The sequence below is a fragment of the Sinocyclocheilus grahami genome, unplaced genomic scaffold (genome assembly GCF_001515645.1).
Source record: "Sinocyclocheilus grahami isolate Dianchi unplaced genomic scaffold, SAMN03320097.WGS_v1.1 scaffold1100.1, whole genome shotgun sequence".
NCBI lineage: Eukaryota > Metazoa > Chordata > Actinopteri > Cypriniformes > Cyprinidae > Sinocyclocheilus > Sinocyclocheilus grahami.
The window spans coordinates 200137-219805 of NW_015506279.1; the positions used below are offsets into that span (position 1 = coordinate 200137).

Sequence of the window (19669 nt, forward strand, 5' to 3'; positions counted from 1 at the left end):
GGTTGTAATGTTTGTAATGGTAGCCTATTTGTAGTAGAAACCATTAGAATTTTCTGTGATGGATCATCGTTTAGTTAATGAAATTAATAATAATGCAAGACACTTTCCTTGGTTGTTGTGGCCTTACAATATCTTGGTCACTTTATTAAGGCGTATGTATTTCTTGTGTACTTCAACAGTGTAATTGCTTTAACTTTTAGCTTTTTAATTGCCAATGGCAGTTTGTTCTACTCTATTTTTATTCTGTTACATTGTGGTCACGCTAACAAAAACGTAGTAACATTCTTTGCATTTTTATTAATTTTCTGTATTTTCCAATGTGGCTTCCTGAAAAGAGATGAGTTCTGTGAGGCCAAGGGAATATCTATTACCTGTTACCATGACTTTGAACAGTAAACATTTGTTGATGGAAACATGGCTTTTTTTTTTCTTTTTTACAAATTTCAGAATTAAATTGCTTTTCTAACAAACAGGTTTGAGTTTGAGCCCTGTAAACTTTTACATAGCATAATAGTAGCTTGATATGGTACAATGCAGTCTTTTTGAAACATTTAAAATCACAGAAATTTACAATTAAATCAGCTTTTTAAAATACACGTGTTTAATAGTCATCCATCTTACTGTGGTATGATAATGGCCTTTATAATGCCAATAAACCAGTGGCTCCAACAAGTATACAATGAATAAATAAATATGACAAAAATTTCAAAATGACCATTTATTTTTTCTTCTTTTCTTTTTTGTAAAAGAACGTAAATACTGCTAGATTTACCTTTTACACAATTATATTCCATAAAACATTTTTTCTTTCAAATTTGTTATAAATTAAAATGGTTCTGTGAGGCCAAGGGAATATCTATTACCTGTTACCATGACTTTGAACAGTAAACATTTGTTGATGGAAACATGGCTTTTTTTTTTCTTTTTTACAAATTTCAGAATTAAATTGCTTTTCTAACAAACAGGTTTGAGTTTGAGCCCTGTAAACTTTTACATAGCATAATAGTAGCTTGATATGTTACAATGCAGTCTTTTTGAAACATTTAAAATCACAGAAATTTACAATTAAATCAGCTTTTTAAAATACACGTGTTTAATAGTCATCCATCTTACTGTGGTATGATAATGGCCTTTATAATGCCAATAAACCAGTGGCTCCAACAAGTATACAATGAATAAATAAATATGACAAAAATTTCAAAATGACCATTTATTTTTTCTTCTTTTCTTTTTTGTAAAAGAACGTAAATACTGCTAGATTTACCTTTTACACAATTATATTCCATAAAACATTTTTTCTTTCAAATTTGTTATAAATTAAAATGATATGCATGCGATTTTGCATTTCCATCTTTAAATTTCAACTTTCACAAAAAAAAGGAAAAATGGACACATTTTTATTCTTTTATCTGGAGCTCAGATGAAGCTGCTGTGAAACGGGATAGGGCAGGATGATGGGAAGGGATGAACAACGTTCAGGTTTTACAGAGAAGTTCCATCTGATTGTCTCAGGCAGCAAATTCAGAGATGATTTTTTTTGTTTAGTCAAATGGGCATCGACTGCCAAATTCCTCATGTTCATTCATCCTCATTATATAATTAACAGAGAAGCATGCTCATAGACAAATGCATACAGAATGTACTCGTTGCGGTCCTTAGTTTTTCCCGAGTTGATTTTTTCTTTAAAATGTATTCTTTTGAAAATGCACAAACTAGCATAAATCAATAAGGCGAGAATATGCAGGCGAGGAAATCCATGGTTTGCCAAGGCCTTGGATCTGTAAGTTTCAGGTCCAGGTCTGAACTGCTTCCATATGTTGAGGATCTACTTGTCCTCTGCCAGTCCCCTTCGCACTGAAAACGTATAAGTAGAAGAACAACACTTCAGGGGTCGGTTTAGTCTGTAGCTTCCGAGATGTGGCGAGCCACCTCGGAGCGGTCGAGGAGGTCACTGCATATCTGCAGAAGTGGACCGGCAGTGGCAGCTCCAGTTGGCAGGGTGGAGCGCAGGGTGCCAGTCACTCCTAAAACATCAGAACTAAATCGACCTGTCCATCCTAAAGTTACATGTAGTGCTGAGAAAATCTTTCTTTTTTTAATAGACTCCCAGCACCCTTGAGAGCTATTTAGATTACAATGTACCAAAAGTGCCTTCATTTCAGCTTTAAATGATGAAAACTAATTATAAGATGTCAATGCTTGCTAAGGACTAGATGACAGCAATACTTCTGTTCAGCATTCCTATGTTATGCATCTCTTTAAGCTGTCTTCCTAACTAGACAATAATGCCTTGGTAAGAAATGAGTCCATGGGCTAGAATGCAATGTACCATGCTAACCTGCACAGATGATTGGCTGGCTGTGGCTGAATCTAAGATTCCTGCTGTTTACGGCAGAAGTTATGTGGAAATTCCACCACCTAGGATTTCGAGGAAAAATTGGAAATTTTTTGGAAAACTCCAAGATCATGGTATTTAAGATTCCATTTCTGTAAGAAAAGACAGCTGGCAGTAGGTTTGTGTTAAGTTATTGAAACGTTCCAGTTTGTCAGCCACTTTCTCAGGGGCCTGCTTATGGGCAATGATTAGAGCATCATCCTATGTCCTCTCAAGTTATGCACTAATGACAGGGGAAGCATGCGGTCAGGTAACATGCTGGCAATAATGACATAACAAAGACTAACTGAGCTCCTTGTTCAGTTCTCAGGGATCCTGTATACACCCTTTACAACTCTCTGATTCTCGGCCATTGCTAGCTTCACAGAATATTTGCTTTTAAGGACCAACCAATCATTCGGTTTTGAAGTTAAATGGTTGCTTGGTAGAAGTAAAACCTGCCCTTTTGCAACACAACCGACAAAAAACAAAAAATCAACAAGCATATTAACATGTGAAAGCATAACAGCTGTAACGTTTCATGTCGAAAGGTTCCCTTTTCCCAGGCAGACACGATGAGCCTTGTATAAGCAGACAGAAATGCAGGCTTTGGTCAGATGGCGAAGGTTCAGGAGGGGTTAAACAGTTTCTGTTTTGTAGCTCAAGAGACCCTAACAAAACGAAAATGTAATGGAAGATGTATACAATTCTGGACAGAAGCCATCTTGGCTCAGTGGCTCTGTGGCTCAGGCTTGGAGGACGAAACGGGGCAGGGCGGCTCAGAGCCGGTGTCGTGAGTCCTGGCTGTAGCTGCCTGGGGAACTGCGGTTGCGGTGGGGCTTGTAGGTGTCCTGGTAGGGGTCCTGGTAGCCCTGCTGCTCTTCCATGTAGTGTTGGTCTCGACCGCTGCCACCATGCTGTGAGCCAGAGGAGCCCCGGTTCCGTCCCTTGTGCGCTCGTTCGTTGTGGTAGTTCTCGTCTGAGGTCATCAGGTTGCGCCGTTCGTTGGGGGTGGAGTGGTCCCCGGTGTGGTTGGCATGCCGTGTTTTTTGCCCCTGTTGGTTCTGATGTATAAGTACCACATAAAGTAAGAGCCTGCACTAGTTTTAATATAAGCACTACCCTTTTTTTTGGGGTAACATTTTAGTATAAGGACCAATTCTCACTATTAACTAGTTGCTTATTAGCTTGCCTATTTTAACATATTCGCTGTTTATTAGTACTTATAAAGCACATGCTCTGCATGACCATATTCTACATCCCTAATAGAATGCATTAAATTGGTCAAAAGTAACAGTAAAGACATTTGTAATGTTACAAAAGATTTCTATTTCAAATAAATGCTATTCTTTTGAACATTATTTTCAATAAATAACCCTGAAAAAAAATATTGCTGAAAGTTCAGCTTTGCCATCACAGGAATACATTTCAATTTAAAAAAAATAAAAACAGAAAACAGTTAAGTAATAATATTTGATAATATTACTGTTTGAACCATATTTTTGATCAAACAAATGAAGCCTTGATGAGCATAAGACTTCTTTCAAAAACATTTTTAAAAAGTGTTGAAGCGACTTTTGAACAGTAATATATTAAACACTACTGTTCAAAAGTTTGGGATCAGCAAGATTTTTGATGTTTTTAGTGTCTTATGCTCATCAAGGCTGCATGCATTTGATAAAAACACAGTAAAAAAAGTAATATTGAGATATATTATTACAATTTGTTTTCTATTTTAATATACTTGAAAATATAATTTATTCCTGTGGTGGAAAAGCTGAATTTTCATCAGCCATTACTCCAGTCTTTAGTGTCAATTGATCCTTCAGAAATAATTTATTATCAATGTTGGAAAGTTAAAAAAAGGAAACAGCATTTATTCAAAACTGCTTTTTTTTGGTAACAATATACACTACTGTTCAGTTTGGGGTCAGTATGTTTTTTTGTTAAAAAAGAAAACTTGCATTGTTACAAAATATTAATATTTTGAATAAATACCATTTATTTTATACATTTTATTTAATACAAAATTTAGCTAATAATCTTTCTAATTATTATATCAGATTTTATGACATTATATTAATTGAAAGACTAAATTTTATATTTGTATAAAACTTTAAAACACAACACAGGACTATTTAAATTGGACCAATGATTAACCAATCAAGACACATTTAGATTTAGCTTTATACGTTCATAAAAAGTTCTACCAAATATCTTGGTATTGATTGAAAAGTCTATAAACACCTATATGTGTAGAGTGTGTATGATTACGCACCTGCAAGCCAGATATGGCAGACGTAGTGTAAGGGGCCAGGGCAGCGGGGCCGAGGTTTCTGCCCAGCAGAGGGTTGAGTGGGGTACTGCTGGAGGTGTGGGTTGCCTTCCAGTACGCCTCAAGATACTCAGCCAGGTGTTCACATGCGTCTTCCAACTGATTCTCATCCAAGATGATGTCAAACATCTCCTATTAAAGAGGAACACATATGCACAGCCATACCACACACAAACACATAAGACTATGTTAAAAGTGTGCAAAACTGGAATAATTCCTGTAATTTTCTTTCACAGGTGTGTTGATGTTTGTATGCGCAAGAAGACGCACCGGAGGACACTGTGCTAGTTTATCTGCGGCTACGAGCTGTACATTGAGGTGTTTACTCTGTGACTTTCCTCTAGATTTGATGAGCCGCTGGAGGACCTACAAGACAGAAGAGTTGATTACAAGGCAAGAGCAATCAGATTTTGATTGGTCTTTTTCTAATGAAACACTAAAACCATGACACGAGTGTCTCTGAATGTCACACCTTTGGCGAGGACACTTTGACATGGACGATAATGGGTGCTAGTGAAGTCTTCATCAGCTGAGCAGGATGGTTGATGGTATCTGCGTCCAACACAACCAGCTGGAGCGAGCGAGCTAGTTCAAATATGCGCTCAATCTCACTCTGTACCTCAGCTGTACATGTATATCACACAAAGAGTTATCAGTCTACAGTTCGCACACTAATAAAACAAAAACAATCAGGACTTGGAAATGACTGATTTTGATATTGCATTTAATGGCAGTATGTCAGATCAAAGCAATATTCTAGGTTAAACACAACCAGTTTCCAAAAAACTGTACAATATTTGTAGTCATAGTTGAAGTTTCTCAGGTATAGCTACTTCTAATTTGTAAAAAAAAAAAAAAAAACTACAGAAAATACCAGAAGCTGTGCAACTTAACATGGCTATTTACACAAATGTTCATCTTAAAGGGGTCACATGACGCGATTTCAAGTTTTCCTTTCTCTTTGGAGTGTTACAAGCTGTTTGTGAATAGATAAGATCCCTGAAGTTGCAAAGACTTAAGTCTCAAACCCAAAGATATATTCTTTATTAAAGTTAAGACTGGTCCACACCCTCCTAAAACGCCTCGTTCAAACACGCCCCCACATCTCTACATCACTGTGTGGGAAGATTTGCATAACGCTGCCCAAATGATCACGCAAAGAAAGAAGGCGTAACTTTATTGTTGCTGCCACCGCCATGTTGTGAAGACGCTGTGTTTCGTTGTGAAAGTGAAAATACTTTGTTTGGCCTTCCAAAAGAGGACACGACTAGAAATCAGTGGTTAAGTTGTATTTACAACACTTTTCCAGAACAGTTCAACCCAAATATTCAGATGTGTGCAGCGCATTTTATGGAGGACTGTTTCCTGAACCTCGGAGAGTAGACTACAATGCCGGCTGTTCTGACTCACAGTCTGTAAGTACGTTTTCATATTGAAAGAATTTGCCACTGACGATTCAAACGCGAGTTTTGAGCAGTGTAGAGTAGCACTTGTTGTTTGTCAATTCTCCGATCACAAATGCAGACATGGTTTCAGGGCTTTACGCTTATTTTTCTTTTTAGGAGCACTTGTGCTTCTAACTTAAAAAATGTAGGAGTACAGCCAAAAATTTAGGAGCACCTTCTAATCAATAATCCAAAATTTGATCAAAAATTTGCCTTCCCATTACGAGGGGATATTTGACTCCTTAAAGTGATTTACAGTGGAACTTTATTAAAAGCATGTAATCTTTTATGTCAAATTTAAAAAATATATATATTTTATAAGCTTTTAAAAAATTCTTATTAAAACCACAGAATAAGAACAAGTAGAATAAGAAGAATAAGTTACTAATCAAATGAAATCAGTATTAAAATTAATTTGTACAGAGGTGGCACAGAAGAACACAAAAGTGGCTTGTAGGTGTATTTTCAGACATTTAATGAGGATCAGAGGTGGCATGAGTGCAATTAAATCCATAAATTCATGTTAAGATTAATGTTTTAAAAAATGTTGAATATAGAAATATTAAATGATTTAAATAACTGAAAAGATGGTGGCGACAAGTCACTGATTTTATCAGTGAATCATTAATTCAATTGATTCATTCGAACGGCTGATTCATTCAGGAATGAAGCAATGGACAGTCTTCATGAATGGGTAATCATGAATCACTGAAAAAAAACGCAGTTCATTCATAAACGAGACACCGCTCACCGCTGTGTTTGAATGGAGATGCGCAGTGGCTGAGCTGTGACTTTGTTTCAAACTATTTTCGAAGACGAAATAGAGCAAAATCAGACAATAGTGTTATAGTCAGACAATGTAAGTCACTTAATATTAACTTCTTGTCTATTGAACTGTTGTATTAAATCAGTATCACATTTACAAACTCCCTTAAAAATCATTAAAAGCTGTCACTCATCTTAGCTCATAGCAATCTCACATTTATAATCAACAAAGCTTTCTACACTGCACAATGAATCTTTTATTTACACCGTCTACACGTTGCTTATGAAAGGATTCATGAGATATGTCTGTGATACATTACTCAACGCGGCAAAAACACGTAGAAATCTTTGAATCACAGCAATCACAATCACAAATATGATGAAGATCTGGTCAGTCGCACTGGTGCTCCTAAATATTTTTTCATAGTGGCATGCAGTAGTTTTCAGTCGCAAATGCAATACAATAATGTACAGTATGTGGAAAATAATGTGTTTTTTTAACCTTAAACCCGATAAACACATTTCATTACACAGTTCTTTTTAGCAACATCATATGACCCCTTTAAATATCATATATTTTTTTCAACATAAGAATTTATGTTAGTGCATTAAAAATAGTGTCACATTTTTTCTTTTAAACCTTCCAGTACGCTTACACTTAGAACCACAGACTTCGTAATGCATTCCTGTACAGATGGATTTACTTGAATTTATAAACTGAGGAATTTTGAAGTGAAAATGATTTTCTGTGGTAACTGATTACATGTCTCAGATACTGGCGACAGAACTTGAATTTAACCTGGAATATTTCTTTTGAATAACCCTCTTTGAGGCATGCTTTATCTCTCTCTGTGTCTTACCAAGGCTGGATCTGGTATTTGAGCGCTCAATAATGGCTCTCTTGCTGGGATTGTTAAGCACTGATCTCTTTGCCAGTGAGATATCTGCCGTCACACGTGTGATAGTTATCCTAGGACAATAAATACATTACCTGTAGTTAGCTGCAGTGAAAATCTTTCATTATAACATATAAGCCACCCTGTCTTCTTTATAACAAATTAGTCTATATTATAAATTTCTCTGTGTTGTGCAGGAACATGATGAAATGACAGTGTAATCATATATAAACCACTTTTGTTACTTACCTGCCATCAAACCGATGTTTCAAGAAGTCAAAAAGAGCTTTCTGCATCATATCAGTGACCTGTACAAAAGATATAAAGTGAATTTGAATGTGATTTAGAATGACTAAAATGTGGTTAATAGTGTATTTATATCACTTACATGATAAATTCATATTTATATAATTCATACTTAAACAATGCCTCATATTTAAACAATAATATTTGATCTATTCTAAAACAATATTTATGTTTATGCTTATTAGGGTATTGTGCTGTACCTTAGCAACATGTTTAACGCCAAACTTCACTGAAATAAAGTGCAACAGTGCCAGCCTATTTTTTCAGCAGCCCTGGTTTCCACAAATACTTTTCCCATTCATTTTTCTTATAGGTATTTTAAAAATGTATTTTTTTAAGAGTTATAAGCTATGAACCAAACCAAGCAGCTACAAGGAGAATCACAACATTACAAACTTTGATTTGAAACAAATCAGAGACAAAGTTGAAAACTTAGCTTAACCTTTAATCAGGGAAAGTACTACAATCCCATGCAACATTGCAAAGGACATAACTGAGTTAAAAACAGACATATACATATGCATCTCAATAAATTAGAATGTCGTGGAAAAGTTCATTTATTTCAGTAATTCAACTCAAATTGTGAAACTCGTGTATTAAATAAATTCAATGCACACAGACTGAAGTAGTATAAGTCTTTGGTAAAACAAAAGTGTTGAGTTTATAATTTTGTTCAGTGTGTATATATACAGTGGGTACGGAAAGTATTCAGACCCCCTTAAATTTTTCACTCTTTGTTATATTGCAGCCATTTGCTAAAATCATTTAAGTTCATTTTTTTTCCTCATCAGGAATTCTTCTGTCAGTTGAAATAATGTGGGCTGATGGCTTGAATAAAAGCATATACCATCGATTAACAACCTCACAGCTCACAGTAACTCTGTCTTTAAAGGTTTATGAGTTATTGTTTATGAGTTATTGTACTTCTAGAACCCGATTGTTGTACTCTATTAATTGCACTCTATTAATTACATTCCAAATTGGTCACATATATTGTTCCATACTGGTCACTTATTGCACCTGTAGGGAGCGAGGCAGTTTTTGGAACAGAGCTAAAGATTCAATTTAACTTTAAGGACAAAACTCCTGCCTCATCAACTCATAAACGTACTTAGCCTCACTGCAATTTATATACCAAGCAGCTGCATAAATAAATGAAATCCTTAAAAAAATAAAATCTGCATCTAGTTACGCCCTATAAATTGCCAAGGAGCTTGTTTTCTTTATTTACTTTCTCTGCTTCACTGTCTCGCCTCGTCTTTGTCTCTCGCATGCCTTCATTTTTTCTCTCACCGATTCCTTCCCTCCATCACTGTTCCTTTTCTTCTCTCCCTTTTCTGTCTCTTTCTAATTTCAAACCGTGCTCTACTTTCTAGCACTGACGTCTCTTGGACCCCGGAAGGTTGTTGCCGTGGTAACGGAACGGCAGAGAGGGGGAGTATGTTTTTGTTTTCTGTGTGAAGAGACCGGAATAGATATTATATTTTGCTGGTATCAATAACCCAAAATGCGCACACACAGACATAAACAAAGAACGGCAGCTCTATGGCCTTGAAGGAGGAATTTTCAGTTCGATGTTATTTTATGATGAACTCGCTGATTCACCTGTAAAAACTCTCCAGATCGTTCTCTGACAAAGGCGTTTTTCTGTCAGAAAACCCAGAACCCAGGTTTACGCCTCCGCATCATTTGAGACAACCCACCTCATATCCTTTCAGCGATGGACCAACCAGCACCACAGGCCTCATGGAAGGCACAACATCATAGGGAGTCACATGCTCAGTCTGCAGATGAGATCATAGGTAAATAACAAAGCCCAGCATAGTCAAAGTATGTCACAATGAGTGCCGTTTTGAAGAATGAGTGTAGAGACAAATTTGTGTTTAGGACAGTGGTGGCAGAAATATATCTCTTCAATGAGTGGACAGAAAGGTTAGGTGATGATTCTTCCATCCACACTTACCACTTTCTGTTTCTGCTTGCCTGTAAAAAGAGGAAAAAGAAGGGAAGTCAGAATAAAGTATCATCAAGTTCTTCAAATGTGAGAAAACCATTCAAGTCATTCATGGTCCACTGCCCCATGCTCACAACAAGCTGCTCGTTTGATCTTTAGCCTTACGCAGGACAGTGTTGAAGTAAAATCATCCACTGATGAATTGCCTACGATTCCGTTTTTTTTCGGGGAGACTCCTGTAACCCCACCCCCATCTCATAAAGCCCCACCCCCAACAGCTCATTGGCTCACCTGATGACATCACATCCCCCAAACTAGAGGAGGAGCTTCCACTGGACTTACTAAAGAAATGAGCAGACAAACAGAGACAGAGATAGAATATTTTTAGTCATTGTGTCTACACACACGAGCGGACTACTCTCTAAATCTCTATATTTAATACTATAATCTCTAATAACTAATGCACAAAACCTGGTCCGACCCACACTGATTCTATGTCAATGTCCATGAATTGATGCTGCATGTAGAATGTTATCATGTTATCGATAGTCACCTGGGTTTGAGGGTCAGTCATCCGATTTCAAACTGCGAGCTGGTGTCACCTAACTTACCCAGTTTTCAACAAATCAAATGTCAAACAATCTCAAAATTCTGTACTTTTGGATCATTTAAAGTTTCAAGTAAATTGTCTCATAATTTAATACTGGGTCTCTCATCTGGTAGTCTCAGCCTCAGACCCATAGACCATTTGATGAATATTACTACAATGACCAGAGCTCTCCAAAATTGTAAGCTCAAATCTAATTGGTTTCCTAGTAGTTGCAAACATTTTTATAAGTCTACCTGGAAAAAAAGAAGCTCGTTTATATAGTGTAGTACCAAGCTGCTACAATGAACAAAGTTTGCGAAGTTCATATAGCACTGAATCTTTGAAAGATATTCAGCTGAGACACTATAAAAATATATCATTGTGCACAACTGTATATTCTGTTTATTTTATGTTATGTCCACGAAAAACAATCTATATTTATTACTAATCCTTACCATAAAATTGATTTCTTCAGTTCCAGTTCTACAACGGCTTGCAGAGACTGTGGCACCAATATTTAACTACTGTTTTGTTACTCTCTCTTTTATTCTTGTATCAGTTCATATTTTTTTCTGTCTTTAAATGTCACACAAAACAGAACAGAACAGAACAAAACAAAACAAAAAAAACACATGGATGCTTTACTTTTTCAGACAGTCAGTTTATGTGGATGGTTCTTGGCCAGAATAAACTGCACTGTAGACTGGACTTTATGTCGATACTCAAAAGTCTGGGTCTGGCTCTGGTTCTTCATTTCTGTAGCTAAGACATGATGATTATGAGCAGCAGTGAACATACAGTGAACTGTGATAAATGTAAATTTAAGTCATAATGTTTCTGGCCAAGATAACAGACCTGATTACATAAAGTAACAGGCGAAAAAGGGTGAAAATTCAGATCTGGAGTGAAACTGAAATGCAAACCCACCATACCTTCTGGGTTTAATCTGGGACTTCCTCTAACTTCAAGCAATGCCATGCTCACAGATTTACTGAGTCAAAAGTCAATTTTCTTTATAATGCCATCTCTGTTCTTGAAACCCACCACCCTTTTTCATGTTGTAATGGAATATTTTAATAATCTTTCCAAAACTTTTTCAAAAGTTTTATTGTATCCTATAAGACTTAATATTATCAACAAGCTATAGTATCTGTTGTATCTATAGAATAGCAACTATAGAGCATTTGGTTTTCTACACATGGAAATAGCATCAAAAAACAACTTTTTATTAATGGATCAAAAATTGTATAAACACATAAAAATGAGCCTAGAAATATGTAGTAGTGCACATTTTTGGAAAACTATCCAAGATTTCATTGCCAGGTTGATAAACTGACAGAATATACTTGATCTAATATCTACTTTATCTTCTTTTTTTTTTTTTTTTAATAAAAAAAAAAAAAAACAAACTTTTTTTTTTTTTTTTTATAAAAAAAAACAAAACACTAGCTTTCTATTTTTTTCTATTCTATCTACTTGTTTTTCTTTGTGTGTGTGTGTGTGTGTGTGTATAATATATATATACTGTATATACACCTTGCTACGTGCCCTGCGTTAGGCTAACCGAGACTTGCCATTTGCACTTATATATGGTTGCTCTTTTGTTCGTTTTGACTGCATTTATTTTCCTCATTTGTAAGTTGCTTTGGATAAAAGCGTCTGCTAAATGACTAAATGAATATTAACGACTAAGAGGTTGTGGAAAATCAAATGCTCCATTCACCTAGGTAAGTACGTTCTCTGTCTGCTTACCCTTGTACACGGCTTTTCTTCTGTTCCAGCTGTGCTCTGATATTCTCCAGCTTCAGGGGACTGGGGATAAAACCAATCTCACAGCCTTCTTTTACCAGCCTCCCAATCCACCAGTCATTATTAAACTTCTGCATATGGAGCACAGAAAAGCACAAAAGAAATAAAAGCTAGGAAACCTTTATACCCTCCTAGCATTTTTCTGTATTCAAAGTCATCAGTGAATCTGAATCAGCAGTGACCTGTTCACTAATGGGCCAGCAGGCCACAGTACCTCTTTGATGTGCAGGAAGTCTTTCGCATCAAATGAGATGGCAGTTCCTGGCACAGGCACATCTTCATCCAGCGCACCACAGTAACTGACATTTGTTTTCACGGCAAAGGCCACCGCTTTGGCCTGGAAGTTTATGTTTTTTTGAATAAAAAAAAAGTTTAAAATTATATATATAAAAGCTATTTTTACACACTTAATGTATATCTTTGTCTAGTCCACCTCACTGACTCAGTGGAGTGGATATAAAACAAATAGGGTAGACATCTGAGTTTTATATTTAGTTGTACTGATATTATACATTTTACTCAAATCATAAGTGTAATCATAATCTGCACTGTCCACAGTGTTATAGCTGTGTCCAACCTGTTATACTGAAATTTTGGTAACACTTTACTAAAAGTGTTTTACTAAAGCCTTTATTTATAATGCATTATAAAGATTTATTAAAAGGTATAATGCATTATAATTATTCATAATGTGCATTGTAATACATTATATCTTGTCGTAAATAATTATATCTGAATTTAAAATGCATAGTGTAACAATGAACTGATAAGTGTTATATAATGTATTAATTGTGGTTACAGTTATTCATGAGGTGCATTACAAGGCATAATTAATGCATTAACTACTTTTATAATGCATAAAGCGCTTTAAATAAAGTATTACCAGAACTTTTCATTTATGATTCAATAATAAAAAAAATTAGGAAAAATGACTGTTGTAAATAATATGAGTGAAGAACGATGCATATACTTTATTTCTACACTCTGCGCACGTGAATCTTAAAAGTACATATATTATGTACATTTTTTAAATAAATAAACACTAATATAATATCAAATAAGATTAATAGACACTATCTCTTTATTACTGCAAAAATAATCATTTATATCAGAATGTATAAGGCTATTATGCTCATGATCTTAAAATCAAATGTAACCTGCTACATACCTGTAAAAAAGCACTGTATACTGTTGTGTACTGAAGTATGTGTTGAATATGATAAGCACCATACACTATATATTAATCTGTAGTAAGTGTGATTTGTGTCTGCTCTGACCTTTGCCCTTTCCAACTGCAGTGCAGCCTGTGTTTCTCGCTCCTGCCGGCCCTGACTACCCCCCTCTGGCCTCTCCTCCTCCAACGACACATCTGAATCAGACGGCCTGCTAGTGTAGGAATCAGCTGAACCCTGCGAACAGATAGCACATACTACATTACTTGCATGCATGCAGTCTGGTCATGACTTTTAAAAGAGGCAAGTCAAAAAAAAACAACAATTTTTCTTACTCGGCCCAATCAGAACAGTTACTAAAACCGCAAAAATGGGTTGTTCCGAAATTTCAGCACATAAACATATGACCTCTGCCACATCAATATTTATTCAGGATTCAAATACTTGGCACACCCTGATGAATGGCAGACTGAAATATCCCACTATGTGGAACAAATCATAACTGAGGAAATTTACATACAGAAGTCTTTGTGTGTGTGTGTGTGTGTGTGTATAATATATATATACTGTATATACACCTTGCTACGTGCCCTGCGTTAGGCTAACCGAGACTTGCCATTTGCACTTATATATTGTTGCTCTTTTGTTCGTTTTGACTGCATTTATTGTCCTCATTTGTAAGTTGCTTTGGATAAAAGCGTCTGCTAAATGACTAAATGAATATTAACGACTAAGAGGTTGTGGAAAATCAAATGCTCCATTCACCTAGGTAAGTACGTTCTCTGTCTGCTTACCCTTGTACACGGCTTTTCTTCTGTTCCAGCTGTGCTCTGATATTCTCCAGCTTCAGGGGACTGGGGATAAAACCAATCTCACAGCCTTCTTTTACCAGCCTCCCAATCCACCAGTCATTATTAAACTTCTGCATATGGAGCACAGAAAAGCACAAAAGAAATAAAAGCTAGGAAACCTTTATACCCTCCTAGCATTTTTCTGTATTCAAAGTCATCAGTGAATCTGAATCAGCAGTGACCTGTTCACTAATGGGCCAGCAGGCCACAGTACCTCTTTGATGTGCAGGAAGTCTTTCGCATCAAATGAGATGGCAGTTCCTGGCACAGGCACATCTTCATCCAGCGCACCACAGTAACTGACATTTGTTTTCACGGCAAAGGCCACCGCTTTGGCCTGGAAGTTTATGTTTTTTTGAATAAAAAAAAAGTTTAAAATTATATATATAAAAGCTATTTTTACACACTTAATGTATATCTTTGTCTAGTCCACCTCACTGACTCAGTGGAGTGGATATAAAACAAATAGGGTAGACATCTGAGTTTTATATTTAGTTGTACTGATATTATACATTTTACTCAAATCATAAGTGTAATCATAATCTGCACTGTCCACAGTGTTATAGCTGTGTCCAACCTGTTATACTGAAATTTTGGTAACACTTTACTAAAAGTGTTTTACTAAAGCCTTTATTTATAATGCATTATAAAGATTTATTAAAAGGTATAATGCATTATAATTATTCATAATGTGCATTGTAATACATTATATCTTGTCGTAAATAATTATATCTGAATTTAAAATGCATAGTGTAACAATGAACTGATAAGTGTTATATAATGTATTAATTGTGGTTACAGTTATTCATGAGGTGCATTACAAGGCATAATTAATGCATTAACTACTTTTATAATGCATAAAGCGCTTTAAATAAAGTATTACCAGAACTTTTCATTTATGATTCAATAATAAAAAAAATTAGGAAAAATGACTGTTGTAAATAATATGAGTGAAGAACGATGCATATACTTTATTTCTACACTCTGCGCACGTGAATCTTAAAAGTACATATATTATGTACATTTTTTAAATAAATAAACACTAATATAATATCAAATAAGATTAATAGACACTATCTCTTTATTACTGCAAAAATAATCATTTATATCAGAATGTATAAGGCTATTATGCTCATGATCTTAAAATCAAATGTAACCTGCTACATACCTGTAAAAAAGCACTGTATACTGTTGTGTACTGAAGTATGTGTTGAATATGATAAGCACCATACACTATATATTAATCTGTAGTAAGTGTGATTTGTGTCTGCTCTGACCTTTGCCCTTTCCAACAAGGCCACCGCTTTGGCCTGGAAGTTTATGTTTTTTTGAATAAAAAAAAAGTTTAAAATTATATATATAAAAGCTATTTTTACACACTTAATGTATATCTTTGTCTAGTCCACCTCACTGACTCAGTGGAGTGGATATAAAACAAATAGGGTAGACATCTGAGTTTTATATTTAGTTGTACTGATATTATACATTTTACTCAAATCATAAGTGTAATCATAATCTGCACTGTCCACAGTGTTATAGCTGTGTCCAACCTGTTATACTGAAATTTTGGTAACACTTTACTAAAAGTGTTTTACTAAAGCCTTTATTTATAATGCATTATAAAGATTTATTAAAAGGTATAATGCATTATAATTATTCATAATGTGCATTGTAATACATTATATCTTGTCGTAAATAATTATATCTGAATTTAAAATGCATAGTGTAACAATGAACTGATAAGTGTTATATAATGTATTAATTGTGGTTACAGTTATTCATGAGGTGCATTACAAGGCATAATTAATGCATTAACTACTTTTATAATGCATAAAGCGCTTTAAATAAAGTATTACCAGAACTTTTCATTTATGATTCAATAATAAAAAAAATTAGGAAAAATGACTGTTGTAAATAATATGAGTGAAGAACGATGCATATACTTTATTTCTACACTCTGCGCACGTGAATCTTAAAAGTACATATATTATGTACATTTTTTAAATAAATAAACACTAATATAATATCAAATAAGATTAATAGACACTATCTCTTTATTACTGCAAAAATAATCATTTATATCAGAATGTATAAGGCTATTATGCTCATGATCTTAAAATCAAATGTAACCTGCTACATACCTGTAAAAAAGCACTGTATACTGTTGTGTACTGAAGTATGTGTTGAATATGATAAGCACCATACACTATATATTAATCTGTAGTAAGTGTGATTTGTGTCTGCTCTGACCTTTGCCCTTTCCAACTGCAGTGCAGCCTGTGTTTCTCGCTCCTGCCGGCCCTGACTACCCCCCTCTGGCCTCTCCTCCTCCAACGACACATCTGAATCAGACGGCCTGCTAGTGTAGGAATCAGCTGAACCCTGCGAACAGATAGCACATACTACATTACTTGCATGCATGCAGTCTGGTCATGACTTTTAAAAGAGGCGAGTCAAAAAAAAAAACTATTTTTCTTACTCGGCCCAATCAGAACAGTTACTAAAACCGCAAAAATGGGTTGTTCCGAAATTTCAGCACATAAACATATGACCTCTGCCACATCAATATTTATTCAGGATTCAAATACTTGGCACACCCTGATGAATGGCAGACTGAAATATCCCACTATGTGGAACAAATCATAACTGAGGAAATTTACATACAGAAGTCTTAAAGGTGGAGAATCAAAAACTATGGTTAAAGAGTAAACAAATTCTCATGCAAAATTGAATAATGATTGTTTTCGGGTTTAAGAAACCTTGCACAACCTTGAAGTAGACTGTCACAATGGTACAAAAGTGGAAAATAAGGCCCAATTTTCAAATATGAGAATGACACAGAAAAGAGATTTACCTGAAGCTGTCTCTCCCAAGATACATTTTGACAACATTTGTGAATAAAAAAAGATCAGACCATCCACACTGTAAAATATAATCATAATTTTAACGGTAAAAAAATGTAAATATGCTACGATAAAAACCTGTTCATTGGTTAACGGTAAGTTTCCTTACTCTATATGGTGAAAAAATAAGAATACGTTTTTTCTTATCAGTTATGCACATTAGGGTTTAATGTTACATTGTATGCTGTTAAATTAATGTTTATTGCATTATTTTAGTGTCAGGTGTATTACCATGATGGTGTTTTGTTTTTATGACACCGTGCACCTTCTGTATATTACTATTTACTTCATTATTTATCTTTTTATAAAGGTTAAATCAGATTTTAGTACTTAAGCATAGTAACATTTCAGTTAATATATATATATATATATATATATATATATTTTTTTTTTTACAGTAAATGTACAATCTGTAAAAATGCTACCATATTTTTCACTGTAAAGTTCTGGCAACCACAGCTGCTGTTTGTTTTTTAAATCGTAAATTTCACTAATTCTTTTTTTTTTTTTTACAATGCACTTGGGCCATCTTCCTTGGTCATTATTCACATTGGTCTGGTCTGCTGGATTTTCATTACGTCTGTGATACTCATGTATTCCTATACAGGCTGCTGCAAACACAGGTCAGCAAAAAAACTACCTGTACCTCTATTACTAGAGCTACCAGCCATAGAGATACACGCTTCTTAAGCAAACAGAAAAATACACCTGTGAGCTGAAAGTGACCTCAGGTAAGCTCCCTTTGTTCAGTCTACATTACATAGTCTTTAAAAACAACAGATACATTTACTAGGTAATAAACTATGTAATAATTTACATTTGTTTCATGTCATTTTTAATTCAACTTTGTTATTGTGTGTAACATGAATATGATTATGTAAAATGTTACTCAGCATTTTATGGATAAACATCAGTCATCACATATTTTCATATACAGAAATAATTGATTTAAAACATTCACAGTGTAACCAACATATCAAAATGATTCGGACTGTGTGGCATCTCACCATGATTCGGATTCTCACCTTGAGGCATCTGTCACTGTCTGAGACAAATGTAAAAATACTGAATCCTAAAACGGAGTAACAGGCTATGAAACTTACATATCTTAAAAATCATCTGCAGCTGGATCGAAACCAATTATCTTAAAACAAAAACTAGAAATGTGTGTAATTATGAGCTTCCAGCACTTTTTTTGCAACTTGTTAGTTTCTATCATCCATCAGTTGTGTGCAAAGTTCATTAACTACTCCAAATAGTAAAAAGACTTAATTTACAGTACAAATAATAGCCCTGAAAAACTCAAGCATCAACATATCTAGATTTCCTTTAAGCATACATACCTTCACTGCTTGTTTCTCAGGACCATGAAAAATGTCACAATACATAATCTGAACATTTTCACCTGAAATCTCCATAAAGTCCTCAGACGGATCCATCACGTTCAAGAGAAGCACCTGATCCCTATCAGCTCAATAAAAACATATACCGCATGGTATTCACACTTTCCCCTTTTAAGATAATGAAGAAGATCCAACCAGCCAGTACATCGTCCTCTAATTAATGAGAGATCTGCTCAAAGTGAAGTGAAGCTAGGAAGCTGTATTCTGTTAATCCAATTTGGAAACAACATTAGCTCAAGTCAGTGAAAAGAATGATTGGGTCAATATCGCATTAGACAGAGAGAGGCAGAGAGAGAGAGCGAAAAAGCCTCGCAGTCGGCTAAAAAATTTCAACACGCTGCCTAAGGCGAAACACTTTTTCCCTGAAGGCAGCCGCTCCGCACAAGCTTACTTCAGCAGGGACCCAATTGAGTCCAATCACAAAACGCCTGATTCGGGAAACAAAAAATGCACAAGTTTGCTTATCTTTCACTGCAGAAGTGATGATTGTGAGCAAAAAATTCAATTCAAATGAATGGCTTTCATCCTTGATTTTGACGAGATAACAGTCTTTTTGCTGAAGAATGACTTTGGAGGGCCTTTAAAGATTCATATATAATGTCATAAAGACAGACAATGGCCCAAAATTAAGTCAAACAGATTATTTTCTCATTAACTAAATTAAGCTTTTATTAAGCTTAGGTTTACAGACACAATTTTACTGGATTTGCAATGCAGAGTGCAATGAACGTGGTTTAAATGCATATGTATTTTATTAGCAAATAAATATAAATTATCCCAGACCTCTATTTTGAAGTAGGCTATGTAGAATATGTAAAACCAGTCATACACTGTAACCCCCCCCCCCCCCCCCCCCCCCAAAAAATT

At 35.1% G+C, this 19669-nt stretch overlaps 1 protein-coding gene across 2 annotated transcripts in view; it reads right to left on the reverse strand.

The window, feature by feature from the left end:
• Positions 1-1773: 1773 nt before the first annotated feature.
• The window catches only part of cacnb4b (calcium channel, voltage-dependent, beta 4b subunit), a 25657-nt gene continuing 7761 nt past the window's right edge, over positions 1774-19669 (reverse strand). For both annotated transcript variants that reach the window (XM_016252336.1, XM_016252337.1), the window contains 12 exons: positions 16747-16878; positions 14711-14833; positions 14440-14567; positions 10367-10416; positions 10085-10104; positions 9825-9905; positions 8065-8123; positions 7780-7889; positions 5182-5333; positions 4980-5075; positions 4653-4841; positions 1774-3438 (listed from right to left, as the gene is read on the reverse strand). In XM_016252336.1, the coding sequence (XP_016107822.1) occupies positions 3154-3438; positions 4653-4841; positions 4980-5075; positions 5182-5333; positions 7780-7889; positions 8065-8123; positions 9825-9905; positions 10085-10104; positions 10367-10416; positions 14440-14567; positions 14711-14833; positions 16747-16878 (1425 nt within the window). In that variant the 3' untranslated portion in view covers positions 1774-3153. The remainder of the gene's footprint in view (positions 3439-4652; positions 4842-4979; positions 5076-5181; positions 5334-7779; positions 7890-8064; positions 8124-9824; positions 9906-10084; positions 10105-10366; positions 10417-14439; positions 14568-14710; positions 14834-16746; positions 16879-19669) is intronic.